The sequence below is a fragment of the Zonotrichia albicollis genome, chromosome 4 (genome assembly GCF_047830755.1).
Source record: "Zonotrichia albicollis isolate bZonAlb1 chromosome 4, bZonAlb1.hap1, whole genome shotgun sequence".
Taxonomy (NCBI): domain Eukaryota; kingdom Metazoa; phylum Chordata; class Aves; order Passeriformes; family Passerellidae; genus Zonotrichia; species Zonotrichia albicollis.
The window spans coordinates 33,443,439-33,461,794 of NC_133822.1; the positions used below are offsets into that span (position 1 = coordinate 33,443,439).

Consider the following 18,356-nt stretch of genomic DNA (forward strand, 5'->3'; position numbering starts at 1 on the left):
CAAATACTCTACCACTTCCTACAGGATAAATTGGTTCCTAGTATTGCTCCGAGTCTTTACAACCACAGCTCTGACACATTGGAGATCCCCTGACCTCTGTCTGCTTCCTGCCCCCATCCTGTACTGAGAGCTGCCTTCACCTCCTGTGCCAGCAAAACATGACTCTGTACGGAGATTGACTCAGCTCAAAGACATTTTTTATTCTCAGGAGAGCCAAATCTATAGCGCTCCCTTCCCTAAACACATAGAACAGTTTTGCCTATCTGGCCTTCCAAGTCCAAAGGCTTTTTCTTTATTTATAGTAAAGCTTAAGGAGAAGGAAAGAAATGCTGCCTCTAACTCATGTCTCATTGTCTTCTTCTCTACCCTTGTTACACCTCCCACCAGAGTGCAGAGGCACCAGGAGAGCCCTGAGGAATGTGGAGTGTAGGAAAGAAATTATCAAACTTTTTCTCCCAGGTAAGTCTCGTCATCCTGCCCAGAGTCCATAAGAGCTCTGAAAAGAAAGAGGAGGTTTTGAGCAGTCAGTGGTCTCCAGCCAGACCACCACAGGCAGGAAATCTGTTCCCAATACTTTTTGAAGAACTAGAGAGGGCCAGCCATGCATGCAACTGGCTAGTATATCTTTGCTGCAGACATTTCTCTTTCCTGTTCATCTTTTAAGGCAGACCATTTCTCATGTTTATAAGTCAAGGCACTGGGTTGCCTACATGTGGTATATACCATCTGGGGACTTCCTCAAGGTGCCACCATGAGATGGCAGCCTATGCCCTCCAAAGCTGGATCACCTAAGGGCAGATCATCACTCTAGGGCTGACCTTGTTTCTCTGTACTCCCAGTGCCCATCACCTCTTCAGCTCTCCCTAAATGCAGTCTGCTCTTTACCTGGTGTTGCCAGATGAAAAATCATTTTCTCCTGGTGGCAAATACGATGCTTATTCTTCAAAAGCCATGGCCTATGGAGCTGTACAATGTTTATTCTGTAGGAAGAAGAACTCAAAAGCAACCAGCCCAGTTGTGCCAACTTTTACCAGTTCACCAGGCAGTCAGGTATGACTTTGGGGTCACCAGCCATAGGGGACCACCAAAAGACTCCCAGGACAGAAGAATACATGTGTAAAGGAGAGGGAAAATACATTGATGGTTTTGGGGAAATTAATATCATATGTATGTTTATACTGGGAAAATTAATGAGCATGTATGTAAAATGTAGTACATAAATGGGAGCTTTTTTGTACTCAGCATGCATGATATTTTGAAGGAGATATCTCCTCGTGCATCCAGCCAAATAAAGAATACCTGCTTCTGAATGCTACATTAGTGTTAGGGAGGTTTTATTTTTTAGCAATTTCTGGTAACACTGGTACCACACACACTTCAGGTGTCTCTTCCAAGCCAAGAACAATGCCTTGCTTCTTCCACAAGATCATGGGGCCCTATTCATCTTTAAGGCTACTCTTGGACTTTATTATTCCCTTGTATCATCTCCCATTGCCTTTGGAAGTAGCGAAGGTGAAGGGGATCCCATGTCCCGATGTATCTTACCACCCCTTTCATCATAAATAGCTGACATGCAACTTGCTGCTCTTTTCGAATCCCGCAGGCTCCTCGGGGAGTGGTTTTTGCTCATTGCTTTTTCCTTCCCCACTGCTTAGAGGGCACTCCTGCCTGTCATTTCCATTCCTGGTGATCTTGCTGATCTCACCCTCTTCCCTTTCGTCATCGATCTTCTCTGAGGGGCATGCTGGCACCTCCTGGCTCTGGACTCGGCGGGATGGCCTGAAGATGGCCCTGCGGAAGCCCTGCTGGAAACGGTAGGAGAGGAAGCCATAGATGATGGGGTTGGCGCAGCTGTTGGCATATGGCAGCACCACCACAAGGAAGTAGACTCCAAAGAGGGATGGCTCCTCCGGCAGCGGGCACACAACATTGATTATGTTGAGGACGTAGAAGGGAAGCCAGCAAAGGACGAAGACGGCCACCACAGTCACCACCATGCGGGTCACTCTGCGCTCTGAAAGCTTGTGCTTGGAGGACAGAGCCCTCACCCGCCTGCCGGAGGAGCGAACCTTCACTACAATCAGGAGATAGCAGAGACAAATCACCAGCAGTGGTCCAAAGAAGCCCAGGGTGGCAGTGTAGACGATGAAGCCAGCTCTCCACACCGAGGCAGGCTCTGGCCACTGGATGTGGCATGTACTCATCCCTAAAGGGACATCTGAGAAGACAACCACGGGCAGCACCACTATGGAAGACAGCACCCACACGGTTACGCTCACGGCCTTGGCCACCCGTGCTGTCCTCCATTTGGAGGACTTGCCAGGGTGGACCACAGCCAGGTAGCGGTCAACGCTCATCACTGTCAGGCAGAAGATGCTGGTGAACTGGTTGATGGCATCCACGGCCATCACCAGGCGGCACATGAAAGAGCCAAATGGCCAGTAGGACAGGGCATTTTGTGCAGCCAGGAAGGGCAGGCCCAGCATGAAGAGCTCATCAGCCAGGGCCAGGTTCAAGATGTACACGTTGGTCACCGACTCGCTCACGGAGTGCCGTAGGACCACATAAATGACCAGGGAATTCCCAGCCAGCCCCACCACACAGACAATGAGGTAGACCACGGGGATGAGGACACCGCTGACAACTACACCAGGGCTGACAGTGGAGGAGCTGTTGGGGATAGTGAAGCCTGCCCAGCTACTGGAGGCATTCCCCTCCTCCAACACTGCTGGCGTGGGGAGGCTAAAAGCAGAAGTGTCCATAGCAGAGACAAGGAAGAGGGCAGGGGCAGTGTCCTTGCAGGATCAGTTAGCAATCTGGAGCTGAAGGGAAGAGAAAAAAAACATTGATACCGGGGATATGACAGCTGAACAGGCCACAGGTAAAATCATCACATTAACTATGTGTTAGGTATAGGCACGGGAAATCAAGGGGAGTTTGTGGATCCTAGCAGGTGCTGGAAAATCTAGGACAATATCAAACCCATCTAGGCATGCAAGGCACAGTGCACATGGAGGGACAAACGGGGACATGGCTCAATGTGGGCCTCTCCTCTAGCAAAAGATCCTCTGGAGAAAGAAACACAGACTAGCATAAGGACAGGGAAAGTTTTCCTTTTCTGCTAATGGATCCAATACTGAGGACACGGTCACCAGGGGCTTGGTTCTCATTTATGAGTGGCAGGTGCTTTACAAGCAAAAGAAGGAAAAACATCCATTGACAAAGTGCCTTTCCAACTCTGACTTTCCTATTCTCTGAGTATTTATTCTCCTGCTTGCTGAAGCTCTTTTTGGACTGGCCAGGTTATTGTTAGCCTCACAGGAGAAGGAAAAGCACTTTCAATCCAAGCAGAGAGGCTTAGCTCAGCACCTGAGCTGAAGGGCAGCTGGTTTGTGTTATGCCAGTTTGAGAGTAAAAGAAAGATAATTTTGGGTACACCAAGAGGGATCGGTCCAGATCCCCCTTGTCTCTTTTTCTTCTGTTCTCCCTGCCACTCTCTCCCTCTCCTTCTGCACGCTGCAACACACTGCTAATGGCAGAGGCTTTGCCTGCCCCACCTGTTTGCAGCACCAAAGCAGCGTCCCAGCCTCTCTAAGCTGAAGAGCCCAGTGTGTGTCACGCGAGGGTTTGGCATGGAAACAGCACTCGGCTCACTCAGAGGCAGCCTTGAGCAAACAAGATCTCTATCCACCACCAGCTCGCTGCTGACACTGGAGAGGAGCTGCAGGGAGAGAAGGGACAGTTAAGGGATGGATGTGCCTTTTGTCAGGGCTCCATATGTGAAACACAGAGCCCAGCACATACTGTGGACCAGAGATACCCTGGAAACCTAACGCAGGGGAGATTTGTGTTTCTTTCAGGATTACTCCAGCTCTGGAAAAATTTCTGGAGGTGGGGACTGACAGGGATGTCCCTCTGAATTAGTTCCTTGGAAGGGAAGATGACTTCGTGGAAGTGAATGGGGACATTAAGGCTCACCTTTTCACATCTCAACAAATCTCTTAGGGCTCTGAAGCTTCTTCTCTATTCAAATTAAAACTGGGGATACCAAAGGAAAGAACTCCCAACCTTAACTACTTTCAGGAGGCCAGAGACACTCCAGAGAATTTTCTTGCAGATGTGATTTTCTGTAGCACCACAACTTTCTTCACAAATGTCTAATATTACAGTATTTGGAGTTTTTTTGTTTGGTTGGGTTTTTGTTACTTGTTTGTTTGTTTGTTTGTTTTGTAGATGCCATTCCAAGTTCTGGAAACCCTAGGGGAGACTTGAGCTTTAGGATTTCTTGGACACCAGACAGGCAAACCCAATAGACCCCACAGATGTATTAAATTTTACACTGAAGGAACCTCATCTGAGAGGCCCTATAAAAACACAGTTGAGCAACTATGTCTTAAGGCCATTTCTACCAGCTATTATATAAATGTTTCCTGCTTTAGAGCATTTGAGCTTTGAAGGACTGGGATTGTTTAGATTTTTTTAAATTTCCAGGTGCCTTGGGCTGTGACACACTGTCCTGACAGAAGCCCATCTCATGGGGTCCTGCAGTCCCACACATCATGAGTGGCTGCACTGAATGAGCCGAATAGGAAGTGATTTGAAACTCTAAGTTAAAGGCTGTTTCCTCTGATATTTTTTCCAATTCTGTTCTAGTGACACAAATCACTTGTTGGAGAAAAGAGGAGGGCAATGACTTGTCTAGGGACAAAGATCCCCACAAAAGGTGGCAGAAGCCAGAACAGTATGTTCATAAAAGGATGACCTTCTGAAAGATGATCACATAGACAGGAATCTCTTTGCATGTTCCTCCTGCATGCAAAAGAGTTTAAAGAAGAACAAGGCCAAACATTTGGAGCCTTACAAATACCAAATATGGATGGAGATACTTCTGGTTGAGCTCTAAAGCATTTGGAGAAGCGTCTGGGGTCCAGACCTCAAAGCCAGAGTGTTCAGAGTGTTGTTTAACAACACAGTAAATCCAGCTTCAGGGTAGCTTCGGAAGCCCTATTAAAAATGCTAAGATGTGCAACAAAAAGCATGGATTTCCTATAAACTCATTTTCCTGCTCAGGCAGCTGCAGGGGAGAAACTTGATCTTTAAGCAGGTGCAGTCTGTTGCTGCCATTCTAACTTTGTCAAGTACCATGGACCAGCTCAAATGCCATGTCACACATTTTGGCTAGTTTGGCAGGAAAAACACTGGGCACCAGTGCTCCATCTACTCTGGGTCCACTCTGCTGGTGGCTTTGGCAGCACATGCATAGGCAGGAGTTGGTGAGGAACGCTGGCCTCAGACTGACAGTGTGCTGGCATCCTCTTGGATCTGTTCCTGATGTGCACAGCACCTGTTGCAAGAGGCTTGGGATCCTCTAACAGGTGCTACCAGGATATGCCTGGTTCATGCAGCTGGAGAGCAGGAAGAAGGCAGAGAGGTATCAGGAGATGGGAAATTGGCACTACTTCTTTCCTGAGGTTGAAAAAGATAAGTATATATATATATATTTCTGCATTGAATGAGAGGAGGCGGTGGATGCTGAAAGCTGAGCCTAGTCCTGGTAACAAACCATGAATAGCAGCTGGGAGGGACAACGCAGCCAAATAACCTGCACCACCTCTCCCCTCCTGTCCCCCCGGTTTCCCACGGCCCTGCTCCAGCTCAGGACTCTCCCGTCTCACCTCGGGGCTGAGCTCTCTCGTAAGGACCAGGCTGGATTGGCAGAGTTGGAGGGTCGAGAGCGAGGGGTGGTCGGCAGATTTCCTTGTCTGGAACTGCAGACTTAACTTCTGCGTGGACTCATGCCCGCGGGAGACATCCGGGAAGAGCGCCCAGAGCCGCCGGGTACTTACATGTCGTCGGGATGCACATTTTCCTCCGCTTCCCCCGGAGAATCCGTGTCATGCTTTTCCCCTTCCCCTTTCTCAAGCGCGACCGAGCAAAGCGCTCCCGTGGGGAGCGAGCCCCGCCGGGCGCTGCCGGAGGCTCGAGTCCCTCTGGCCGGGCTTGCCCATCGCCTCCGCCGTGCCCGGCGCGGGAGGGGATGCGGGTGGCGGCCCCTCAGCCCCGCGGCCCCGCGTCCGTGCCCCGCGCAGCCCCCGCCATCCGCGGGCTCGGGCAGAGGGAGCCAATGGGTGCCACGCACGGAAACACCGGCAGGAGAAGGAGGAGAAGCAGGGGATGGACGGCAGGGCAGGAGAACAAAGATGAGCGGGGGGAGATACCGGGATGGAGAATAAAAGCGGGAGAGGGAGGCGCAAGGAGATGGGCAGAGGGATGAGGGGAGCGCAGAAGAGGGGAGGATGAAGGAATGAGGAGTGCGGTAAAAGAAGCTGAGGACAGTGGGGGGAAGGGGGAGAGGAAGAAAAGAGGGATTCAGAGAGCAGCGATGTGATGGTAGAGGGGCAGGCAGAAGGGGGCGACTCGGCTCGGCTCTCCTAGGGGCACCCTGGAGACGGGCCCCTGTTCCAAAGGTCTTGCAAGGCAGGACTGGTGCTGCTCGGAGCTGCAGGCACACAGCAAATCCTTCTGTCTGGCAGGGTGCTCAGAAATCGGGCAGATGTTGAGCACACAGACCCTCCTCCCTTCTGTTCTGCCCTGTGAGCACCTCCAGATGGATGGAGATGAGGGCAGATGGGCAGATAGGGGACTGTCTCTTTCATCTCTTTCCTGTTCGTTCCTTGGCTCCATATATGATCTCTCGTCTTTTGCACCTTCATTGTGAAAATGTTCCAGTTTAACAGCCCCAAACTTTCCTACCAAATTTAATTTCTGCTGGAAGGCACAGACCCAGAAGAAATGAATCTAAGAAAGAAATTAATCTTTGTGAGAGCAGTTGTCCCATGAAGGATTTTCCATCCCATTCCCTGCACAAAGGTCTTCCCTGTCATTCTCACCCCCTTTCCCACCCTCCAGCCAACATCAGTGACTCCTTGTACTGTGCATCACCATGTTCTTGACATTTGGCACTGCTATTGTGAGCATTTGAGCCCCTAGGGTAAATTCCAGCTTTAACAAAAGAAAGCAGTATCTCTTCCAGCACAACACCGCCAGGGTCTGGCATCCAAACCTACTTGGGCAACTTTATATGCAGCCAGTGCTGCTCAAAGGTGAGCTGATGAAGGCAGTACAGAACTTCAAAGCTGCCAGGCCTCTTTAGTCCAGAACTTGGCCACAATGCTGTCTGGAGACACAGAAGAGAGAGGAATCCTAATTGGGAAAGGAATGGCATGGGTAGCACCCAGAGGTTTTCTTTGCCATGGCAGGGCAGGTGTCTGTAGCACCATGCAGAAGCCCCCAAGCTCCTTTGTTAGAAGAAACAGCCGTGAAACAGCAGAGTTCTACACAGTCCTGCTAACCTTGCATAAACACAGTCATTGCATCACAAATTCCAGGTCTCCAGATCACTCCCTGAATGCTTTAAGGTGTCCCATTCTCTGCCTCAGCTCCAGTGGGGGGCTGTGCAAACTGCTTAAATTGTGCTGGGAGGAGAGCTCAGCCTGTGCACCTCCCCAGGTAGGCAGATACATGAATTCTGTTTCATACACATCATATGCATTGCTGTGTGTTACAGGGGGTGGGGCAGACTGAAAAGGCAAAAGCCAAGGCTTCAAAACTGGAGAGAAGTAATAAACCACTGGGAATATATTGCTTTGAGTCATGCTTAGGATGCTTAAAGGAGGTTAGATACCATTTCAAGTACTTTGTGTCCCTCACCCTTTCACAGGTATATGCCCATACCAGAGGCTTCAGTTTTACTCTTCTGGACTTACACTGACATAATTTGTATTACCTTTGGGTGGGGCCTGGGCAATTAATCCGGCAGCCCATGTGCAGTGCAGATATTTGTGGAACTCCCTGCCATAGGGTGCCTGCCAAGGGTTGCTCTGAACTGTATCAGTAGGAAATGTGTCACATCACTGAATTAACTGCCTCATTCAGATCTGACTGTGAATTGGAACTGCAGAAATCTCCCTGGCAGCAGGGTACTTCGGGAGCTTCCCTGTGTCTGGGTGCACCTGGCATCACCAATGCTCCTCCTCAGTGCAGGAAGCAGCCGTTGAAGCTCAGAAGTGTTGCTGCATCCAGGAGCAGTAAACTGGCTCACCTCCACAGATTCTCTGTGCCCTCCTAGGACTGCAGGATTTTGCAGTGCCAATCATCACACCCTGAGCCCTCCCCTCTCCTGCAAGTAGTGGCAGTAGCAGCCACCCTGTAACACTTCCTCTGGAGTCCCTGCAATGCATCAGGAAAGCAGGTGCTCACAGCTGCCAGATCCATGGTACCACTGGGACCACTCTCTTCAGCTTAATTTTAGTGTCTTGGAGGCAATTTGTCTGGGCTGGTGACTCATTCCTCCCTTTTAATTTTTTTCCCTGCCCTCCTCCTTCCTATTCTCACTCTGCCTGTGTCTGGCAGTGTGAGAGAGTGCCAGAGCTTAGAAGGATTAATGCAGCAATGTTTTGGTGAAAAGATGTCCCCAGCAACCTGCGGGGGCAGTCCCCAGGGAGAGGAGTCTGCGTCCAGGTGTACCTTCCCAAGGCTTGCATCCCATCCTGTGTGTGGCACAGAGGGGAGTCAACTTTTCCTTTCAACGCATGGATACCGAGAAGAGGAAAGGCAAAAGGAATGCGGGGGGCTCAGGTGAGAACTCAGCACCTTCGCAATCATCCTCCAGCCCCCAGGCTCCCCGTGGGGCTGCCAGAGGAGGGGCACAGCTCCAGCCCCGCCGCCCCACTGCTCACGGCTCCAGGGCTGTGTCCCCCGAGGTGCAACACATCACGGACATGACACAAATGTACAGTCTGTTTATTATGTCTTATTCACTACATTGTAACCTCAGGGGCCCGGAAGGAAGGGAAGGGGCAGCTGGGCAGGTGAGGCAAGAGCGGAGCCGTTCTGTGAACATCAAACCAGTGCTACAGACCCACAGCAGTCTTTCAAGCCGGCAGAAGGAAAAAGAAGGAAAAACCCCAAGATGCTGAGCTCTGGGCTGCTGGAGCCATCACTCTCCTGTGTGCTGGGCAGCTCCTGGTATCAGGATGAGACTGGGATCTATAGCCAAAAAAATGACAGACCTCATAATACCAGCTCAATTATTTTCCTGCTTTCCTTCCCTCTCCTCTGGTGATGGTGGGAGTATAAAGGGACAGGGTCCAAACTAGCAGGCTCTCACTCTTCTCTGTTAGCAGGCTCTGACCAGCTTTGACTCTTGTCCTGAGGCCTCTCTCCTCCCTCTGCTGCCCTGTACTGAAGTGGAGGCAGGTCGAGACAACATGAGGAGTAAAGGACTCTTGTAGGAGAAGCTGCCACTTGCCAATGAACAACACAAAAAACCACTTGAGGTGAGCAGGGCTTGGTAAGAGGAAGGGCCACTGGAAACTACTATGAATAGTGAACAACTTTTTCTTTTCCTTTTTTTTTTTTCTACAGACAAAGGCTATGGCCTCATAGGTCTCAGGGCAGGTCATCCTCAGGGCAGCCTGGATGTAGTTCCCTCTGCAGCAGAAGCCAACAGACAGTTCTTCTCTGTAAGGGCACATGTGGAAAATTCTAGGCTGCCCCACATCAAGAGATGGGAACAAACTTGCCCACAGTCAAGCAGAAAGGAGGGGGAAGTTGATCCTGGGTGCATCATACCACGTTCTGTCCTTTCCCCAAGCAAGATCAGCTTCTCCCTCTCTCTCCTTGAAGGTGACCCACTCCAACAGCCTCACCAGGACACCAGAGTGGCCCTGACTGGGTTCAGGAGCAGGAAAGCACCACTGGTGTCCCTCCCAGAGATCCCTGTCAGACTTACTTGCTCAGAGGAGGCTGCATGCCCGTTTCTTTGTCCGGGTGGGCTGTGGGCACAGGACTGCTCGGATGGCCTCGTCAAACACTGTCTTGAGGCCTCGCTGCGTCAAAGCCGAGCACTCAAGGTATTTCACAGAGTCTGTCGGGAGGAAAGCATCTGTTGCACTGGGGGGGAAGGCAGCTGAGTAGGCAGTGGGGATACCTAGGTTTCTGCTCCTTATGCTAGAAAGCACAGCACCTGGCTCCTGCCCAAGCTGAATAAACACATCACAGGTGATCAAAGACATTACACATTGTCAGGACACATTTCACTCACTCAGACAGTCTTGACTTCAGGGCAAAGCTTGCCAGCTGCACTAGACCTAGGTTTGCCTACTGGCTACCCATGTAGCCAGAGCAGAGCCATTTTGTGAGTCTGATCATGTAATCCTCGCCAGACACTCCCTCTGCTGAGCTCCTTCTTGGAAACTCCCTCAAGCTGTGTTTCTCACCCTCTCTCCCATTTCTGTGTGCCACAGATGAGAAGAGCTGGATGGTGGGGTGAGACACCCATACCTGGGATTGCATGTATAAGCCCCAGCAGTCAGAAGCAGAAACAGGAAACTACAGTTGCAGTTCTTCCTGAGAGAGGTTAAAAACCTCACTTCTGCCTCTCCGGATATGGAGGAGTGGCCTCTACCCACTGTGCAGCTGTGGCTTGCACAGAAAAAATACTGTCCCAGATAGAAGCAAGCAGAGTAAAAGGGGAGGAGAATGTGAAAGTGTGTGGTTATGTGTTTATGTGGAGGATGGTGGCCAGAGAAAGGCAGAAAATAGAGAGCTGAGGGGTTGAGCCTTCCTCAAGAAGCAGATCTCCTTCCTGAGTCTCCTGAAGTGCATTTTGTCCCATGACCCTGGATGTGTCTCCTTGCGTCCCCAGAGACACCACTGTGCGATACCACCACAAAGGCCTCGTTAAATTGAGGTGAAGCCCTTTTCTTCTGCCTCTCTCCTTTCAGTAGGTCCAAGAGGACTCCCAAACACTTACCTATTTCCTTGGCCAGAGCAAGACCCTGAGGATACGTTATGGGGGACAGCTTCTTCTCCTTCAGCTTCTCAATGGTGTCCTTGTCATCGCGGAGATCCAGCTTTGTGCCCACGAGGATGATGGGGGTGCTTGGGCAGTGGTGCCGCACCTCGGGAAACCACTAGCAAGGCAGCAAAATGCCAAAGGGGTGACAAGAGGTCGCACATATGGGCATGCACATGGGAAACAAAGAGGCACTCCTGAAAAATGTCAGCTAACAGCCTGTCCTTTCTCACATCCATTGTTGGCACTATAGCCTGGCCCAGGCCAACTCCTGTTGCTGGGTCCTCAGTCAAAATCTCTGACAGGGAGCTCAAATTTTGTTATGCAAAAGCACCAGCTGTTCTCAGCCCTCGACCCTCCCACGCAGGGAAGAACATTAAAGTGGTAGCAAGGACATACTTTTGTTCTCTGTTCACCAATCTCTTCCTTTTTTCCGCACTTCCCATTTAAAAGCTGCCTTTATACCCTATGGACCAGTCCTGTGTGTCTGTGCTTTGACAGTCCTGGCTGAAAGATGCCACCAAAATATAAGTCTATGATCTGACAACACAAGTTGAATAGTAGCCCATTGGTAGAGTTGTCTGCCTTCTTTAAATGAATCAGAAAATGCATCTGAAGGAGGTTTCTGACTAACAGAAAAGAGGTATGACTTCTTGAACCTAGATGTCCTACTGGTAGTCCCCACCCATAATCACTGTTCTTGCAAGACCACCGCCACCATCACCTCCCTCAGCCCCTGGTGGCCCTGGAGAGGGTCTCACCTTAGCACGGACGTTTTCGTAGGATGCCGGGCTGACAAGGGAGAAGCAGATCAGGAAGACATCCTGCAGGCACACAACCGTGGTGCAGTTAGGATGGGAGCATGGGACGGCATGATGAAGCAGGAAGGAGGGAGGGGAGGGGAGGTCTGTGTGGGCAGCACCCTCCCTCTGCAGCAGAGGGTTGTGCTTGGGAAAGCTCTCTCTATAATATAAAAGTCCTGACTGCTGCTTCTTGCCTCCAGTGGAGAGAAGGATCTCTGCTCCCCTGAGTCATGGTAACCATAGCCACCATTATCAGAAGAGGCAAATGGTCAGCTCTGAGGATGGGGTTTTTGTGGTTGGCACACTCATCCTCATGGGAAACGGCCTGACAGCGTCCTGCTCATTTCTCACGGAACACCAGAGGGCTTTCAGGCCAAAGTAATTTTGCCTACAGTTGAGACAGACCTAGTTCCAGCCTAAAAAGTACAAACACAGGACTCAGAGGAGGCAATTTTAGGTTTCCAGGTAAGCAATTTTCCTGGGCATGGTAGAATTCAGACTTCCTTTAAAACCAAAGCAAACCAAAACCATACCAGCTCATCAAGGTTGTAACTATTTCATCCAGCTTCACCTAGCTGGAGCAGTGGTGCCAGATCCAGCCTATCCACTTCCATACTTCTATGCCATCAGAGACAAAAACCTTGGAGAAACATTCCTCCACCTATCCTTCACATATGTCCCAGGGTGGATGCAAGCATGCTGTTGAGAAATAGACCTACTTGCACTGACTGCAGGCAAAACCATCTTATACCAGGTGTCTGATTCTTAGGTGGCTGAACCTAGCTCAAACAAATAATTTCTAATCAATTCCTAACCTTTTTGACTGCAGTGGCAACCTTCAGACTAATGTCTGATGCAGCAAGGTCTCTTTGAGCTTGCCAAAGCACTGCTCAAAACAACATTCTCCAGAGAAGGTGATCCTCAAATCCTCAAATCACTCTGTGAGTGTGGTGAAAGACTGGTGAACACAGTATCTGAGGCACCCATTTGTTCTGCTAGAGGCAGCAGATCAAACACATGCCCACAAATCATATCTTTTTAAAGGCAGAAGTCAGGAGAGTGGGGTTCACAGAAATGTGACAAGCTCCTGCCTCAGCTCTTAAATTCCATGAACCATCTTAACTTTACAAAGAGAAGGTTTTTTCCAGAGCTGTGTAAGGCATCTGCCTCACACAAAGTCAGTGTCAGCTGGGCTCAAGAGTGTCTTTGAATGTCTCGTTTTCTTGCTCAGTTACAGGAGTTTAGATAAAGGCTCCAAAATATCCTTTAGGTATCTTTCAACTTTTGGTTTCAAGGCAGCTGTATATCAACAGAGATATCCTCATAAAAGGCCAGAGAGAGGCAGTAACAACCCTGCCACTGTTCCGTGGCGCACGCTGAGTTTTGCAGTGAGGGATGGAGATGTACTGAGGGAGGAAGGGAGGAGGGGCATGGAGTGTGACCTACCGTCTGCGGGTAAGAGAGCGGCCTCAGCCTGTCATAATCCTCTTGTCCAGCAGTATCCCACAGTCCCAGATTTACAGGCTTGCTGTCAACCATCACGTTGGCAGAATAGTTATCAAATCTGAAATTCAGAGACATAGGCCATGGCTCAAACAAGAGAAGAGGGAGCCCTTCCAGTAGTGTAGGTGGGGTTCATTCACTATGTGCACCCAGGAGCAAAGGCTGGTGATTGCTCTTCTCAGCTCAGCTCAGCTGGGTGACACTGGTTTCCTGTTAACCTTCACTTCATGGAATTCCCACTCATCAACCTCCTCCCCATCATTCAGCTGTCCTGGACAGATGCCTGGCTGCAACTACACCTTTGATACCTTGCATGCAAATTCACAAATTGCTTTCTTTTCCCATTTTTTCCCCCAATATCCTTCCCACAACTGTGCCTGCTGTAGAGCCAAGCCCCTGTTTTTCTTATGTGTTCTAAAACCTAGTTTTATTCTTAGAAGTGAAGAAGAATCCATGTCTCTGTACTTTGCTGCGCTCCTCAGCAGCCCTGCTGGAACTGGGAACAATGTGTCCCATCACCCTTTGACAAGCAAGCTTGAAATATTTTAGAACAACTGTCAGGATTGCATGCTTAGGAGTAAAGTCTTGGTAGGAAAAAAAAAGGATAACAAAGCAACAGAGAAGTTCCTGCCCTTATCCTAGAAAATTTTACTTCCTGGTCCTTTTGGTACTTTTTTTTCCCAGATTAAGGGAAACCAGTAATAGGGAGGAACTAACACAAAGGTCTTTTGAACATGTTCATGGCATCTGCACGTTAGAAGGGACATGATTTAGTAGAGGGCTTGGCAGGGCTTGGCTAGTGGTTGGACCTAATGATCTCAGAGGTTTTTTCCAACCAATGCTGTGATTCTGCTCCATGCAGAACCTATGACTGCTCCAATGACAGCAAGTGCTTTGGACAGGGAAGGAAGTGGGGTCCTATGTCCATCCACCTGCCTTCTCTTGGGCCTGGCCCAGCTGTTGTAGCCTTGTGCCTGTTTGTTTTGGCCAGCAGGATTCCATCTGCTACTTGTAAACTTAGTAATCAGACAGACCTCAAGCTGGCTGGAGTCTCCCAAATATCCCATTTATACCAGGGTTTTATAAGGTTGCTTCTTGTGAAAGGTGACAGATCCAAAGTTAGAGAGACCTTCACTGGATTTCCTCTGCTTGGCATGGAGATCGTGACCCATGGAGTGCACAACAAGGGGTCACTGAGCCCCTTCACATCCTGCTTTTCATGCCTCCCACCCACTCCAGGACCTGTTTATGAATTACTCACACAGTGGGGATGTATTCTCCTGGGAAGGCATTGGTGGTATAGCTGATAAGGAGACAGGTTTTTCCCACAGCCCTGGAAGAGAAGGAAAACAATGGCAGGAATTCATGGAAGTGCAGGCAGCCTTGCTAGGCTGAGATGGAGATGGGGCAATCCTTCCATGCCTCTAACCTCTCCAGAGATCCCTGGAAACAGAAACGCATTCACAGGGCCAGACAGCGCACAACCACAGGTTAGAAACCTGGCAGGAAGAAAGACAGGGTGTCGCCCAGAAATGTTTGTTGTCTTTGAGCATGAAGGCTTGTTTTATGGTCTAGTACAGAGATGACTCTGAGATGGAGTTGGGAGCCCATTCTGCAGGGCATGCTCACAGCCAGGACAGGTGCATTGGCTTGGTATGCCATGACAAAGCTGCCGTGCAGCTCCAGCACTCGAGTACAGGCATTCCTGCCTGCTTTTCAGCTGCTGTGGCCAGGGACTGGTAGCAACTTTTACTGACTTGCCCAGTCTTCCCCACCTGCAGTGAGCTGCAGCAACACCTGCACAGAGAGCTGTAAGGAGCCAGAAAGGTGCCTGCCCCCATGGCTGATGGAGGCTGCTGGTGGTGTTTCTGAGCTGGGACCTGGTGCTTCCTCTCCCCTGAGCCTCCCCCACAGCCTTCTGCAGCAGGGTGGAGTGCAAGGCAGCAGCACAGTCCAGACTGGGTGAGAGCATTGGTGGGATAAGGAGCAATAAGGCTATCATGTGGGGAAAGGTGTTGTGGGCAAGCTGAAGCCTGTGGTGAGGGAAAGAAGTGCAGAAAAATTGGAAGAAAATAAAGCAGCCAAGACAAGTGTTGGAAAGAAAATCCTTCTCCTGCTGGGATGCTGTTTCTCAGGTTTGTGTGGCCTAGGAAAGCTTGGCCTTGTTTCAGTTACAAACACAGGAAATGGATGTGGTGACAGCAACCTCCCCCAACTAGCACAGCCCAGAAGGAGGGAGAGGTCTTTCCTGGGCAAAGGTTGGAATTCTGCTGCTGGGGGGCATCTCACTGTACCTACCATCTCACTGTACCTGCAAAGTCCCCAGCCACAGGGCTGCAGTTCTGCCTTTTTGTGTGTCCTTGATAGGCACCCTGGTCACAAGGCACCTGCCTCTGTCACTGGACTGCAGGGCAGCTGAGGAGGAAGCTGAATTTTCAGCATGCTCTGACATTTGTTTCTTCCTCCTGCCACCCCCCTTTCTTAGATCCTCCTCTCTCAGTCCTGCTCTTTCCCCAGGTGCCTTGCTTCCTTCTTTTCATGGAGTTATGGAGGGAGGTGAAGCTCTGTCAGAAATGCCTCAGGAGATCTGTGGGCCTGCCAATGGATCAGTCAAGGACGAGGGGGAGGTTCTGAATTGGTGTGGCTGAACAGAGAGCTGTGCAAAGGGTCAGTGAAGGGGAGAAGGTTACAGCACAGAGGGGAGGTTGGTGGCATCTGCAGGCTCCTGTGATTGAAGCCAGGGCATGCTGAGAGGTCAGTGATGTGCGATGGAGAGGATATGGGAGGAGAACAGCTATGGGAGAACACGGGAGTTGAGTGATAGGAGAAGGTCCTGTGGTTGTTCAGGTTGAGCCAAGAGGGTGACAATGCTGGCTGGTATGCCAGGAGGGAGGTAAGGGGTGGTGAACCAAGAGCTCAGAGCAATGGGGGCTGTGTTGCAAGATGGTGAGAGGTGCACAGAGGTGCAGCGTGCAGAGAAGCAAAATGACAAGACAGGAGACTTTTAAGACCGGTTAAAAACAGGACTGTTACTGATAATAACAGTCTATTATTGGTAACACAGGGCGTGTGGTGGGGTAAACCATGATGTGAGGGGATGCTGCCTTGAGGGAAGGCTGCAGAGCTGGTGCTGTGTATGAGGGACAAACTGGGGGCTGGGGAGGTGGGTAACAGATAAATGCCCAGTGGAGTTGTTAATCCAGCTCCAATTTAAAGCCTTCAGGGGGCTTTTCTTAGAGGTTACATTTTTTCTTTGGGGCTTTGTCTTTCCTCTTCCCTTCTCCCCGCCCCTTGCCCCAGCCCCTGAGAACATGTCTGACATGTATGTGTGCAGACATCTTCTTTCCCAGGCGAGGTCTAAAGGAGGAAGTGACTGTGGGGAGCAGCCCTGCTGCAAATGTCTCTTCATCTGCTACCTTACAGCTGTCCCAGAGAAGTCTGGCCAGCTTCTAGGTGGAAAGGAATTAAGCTATTCCATTCCAAGCACAGACTCTCCTCCTTCCCTCCCCTGCATTTACTCATCTCACAGGGCAAGAAGAAGCTCTGTCCACTGTATCCTTCCTGCCCCAGGCAGTGATGACTGCTTAACTCATTGACAGCTTGGGTCAGGCCATTTCCAGGCATCAGGGGACACGGGCAGAGAAGCCACCATGTTGTGAAGGCAAGGATTTGTTAGCTCCCACTCCCAAAGTGGCCTATATGTGTGTCTGTCCCAGCGGAAAGACCTTCTTCTCCTTGTGCCCACAGAGGGCCCTTGCCAGCCGTCTCCAGCATGCCCCAGTACAGGCCTAACCTGCTGAGAAAAGCTGAATATGGAGATCCTGAGACATCTTGCCAGGACCAGAGTGCCATGCCCTCTCCCAGTCATTCCCAGTGAGCACACGGCTTTTGAGGAGCCATTCACCTGCAGGAGAGCAATTGCACCTAATGGGTTTTAAATCTTAATGGGTTTTAAATCTACCTCCTGCCTCCAAGTTGAATCTGGCAGGAGCACCATCACCTCCTGTGCATGGGAGAGACCTGCTACACTTCCCATGGATGCAGATGGAAATGCAGACACACGATCAGCATTCCGTGCAGATGCCCTGTGAAATGCCCTCTTCCACGCTCTCCCAGAGGAATGTGCCTTGCCCCGCCGAGGGAGGAAGGGCACGTCTGCAGTAGCAGCAAGGCAGCGGGAGGTCAGAAGCCAAGCGGGGCAGTTTCACCAACATCCCCCTCTCTCCGTGCCCGGTCAGAGGCTGTCCCGCCCCGCTCCCCCGCAAACCCCGGGTACGTACCCGTCTCCCACCACCACACACTTGATGGCTTGCATGGCTCCGGACCCGTGGCGAGGACGGTGCCCGAGGCAAAGGGAAGTCAGGCCAAGGCAAACAGCAGGGAGGGATGGGCAAATGTGGGTATCAACAGCAGGTTGCAAGGAGGGAGGAAGTGGAAGAGGGAACTTCTCTCGGCGATCACCCTCGGGTCCCTCCGCCCCTCACCGCAGCCGCAGCGCTGTGGCAGAGGCCGCTGGCTGAAGGCGGAGCCGCTCTGACTCCTTGGTTGGTATGACAATTGCTGTAATATTTCTCGTTCTCCCTGCCTGTCTCACCCACTCCCTTCCCACCTCATCCCAATGAACAGCGGGGGACACCAAACTGCTTTTCCAGGGCAGCTGGACAAGGGTTGGAAGCGGGGTGAGAACGTGGAAAGGTGGGGTTTCTCCTGCCTCCGTTATCCGCCAAGCTTTGGAGGAGGTGTTAGGGAAGGGAATCTGAAGTAGGAGTACTAGGGTGATGAGGGGTAATGAAGGTTTTTCAGGTCTTCCCAATGCCCCCAAGTGTCGAGGGTGGAACATCACAAGGAACAACACTCTGCGGAGGCTGAACAAGGAAGTCGTGCAGCCTCTAGAAGGCAGCTGCGACCCAATGGCCGCTCTGTTCCTCCTCTACTGTGGGAATAAGCTATTGCTGCACTTACTTACCTGCCCAGACTACTAGTACATCCTTCTCTCCCTCAAGGTGAACAACCCCAACTCTCAGGCAGTCCTCATTGTCCTCAGAAAATAAAAGATTTTTATAGCTAAGCATTAAGAAGAAGACAGCAATCACCCTAAGAAAGAAGAGACAAGAGCAGAATGATCCCAGGAAGCTCTACTCCTTTCTTTATTGAAATGAGGATTTGCCTCCTCTTCCTTTTTTCTCCTCCTA

At 50.6% G+C, this 18,356-nt stretch overlaps 2 protein-coding genes across 5 annotated transcripts; both read right to left on the reverse strand.

Annotated features, from left to right (window-relative positions):
• Positions 1-1,317: 1,317 nt before the first annotated feature.
• SSTR3 (somatostatin receptor 3) lies at positions 1,318-6,577 on the reverse strand. 4 transcript variants are annotated; one of them, XM_014268269.3, is made up of 3 exons: positions 5,847-6,577; positions 3,558-3,721; positions 1,318-2,822 (listed from the first exon to the last, which is right to left on the reverse strand). In XM_014268269.3, the coding sequence occupies exon 3, from the start codon at positions 2,760-2,762 to the stop codon at positions 1,557-1,559; it is 1,206 nt and encodes a 401-aa protein (XP_014123744.1). In that variant the 5' UTR covers positions 2,763-2,822; positions 3,558-3,721; positions 5,847-6,577; the 3' UTR covers positions 1,318-1,556. The 4 variants fall into 4 exon arrangements, with proteins under 4 accessions (XP_014123744.1, XP_005488637.1, XP_005488636.1 ...); XM_005488580.4 differs by having other exon boundaries at positions 5,676-6,577; XM_005488579.4 differs by lacking the exon at positions 3,558-3,721 and having other exon boundaries at positions 5,676-6,576.
• Positions 6,578-8,786: 2,209 nt separating this feature from the next.
• Positions 8,787-17,614, reverse strand: RAC2 (Rac family small GTPase 2). Its single transcript, XM_005488581.4, has 7 exons — positions 17,445-17,614; positions 14,426-14,497; positions 13,108-13,225; positions 11,620-11,682; positions 10,817-10,976; positions 9,794-9,928; positions 8,787-9,048 (listed from the first exon to the last, which is right to left on the reverse strand). The coding sequence occupies exons 1-6, from the start codon at positions 17,477-17,479 to the stop codon at positions 9,798-9,800; spliced, it is 579 nt and encodes a 192-aa protein (XP_005488638.1). The 5' UTR covers positions 17,480-17,614; the 3' UTR covers positions 8,787-9,048; positions 9,794-9,797.
• Positions 17,615-18,356: the final 742 nt, after the last annotated feature.

Coding starts and splice junctions, on each gene's coding strand:
- RAC2 (XM_005488581.4), bottom strand. CDS start 17,479: ATGCAAGCCATCAAGTGTGTGGTGGTGGGAGACGG. Junction 14,498..17,444: donor TGTGTGGTGGTGGGAGACGG/GTACGTACCCGG, acceptor CTTCTCTTCCAG/GGCTGTGGGAAAAACCTGTC. Junction 11,683..13,107: donor CGCTCTCTTACCCGCAGACG/GTAGGTCACACT, acceptor GTGTGCCTGCAG/GATGTCTTCCTGATCTGCTT.
- SSTR3 (XM_014268269.3), bottom strand. CDS start 2,762: ATGGACACTTCTGCTTTTAGCCTCCCCACGCCAGCAGTGTTGGAGGAG.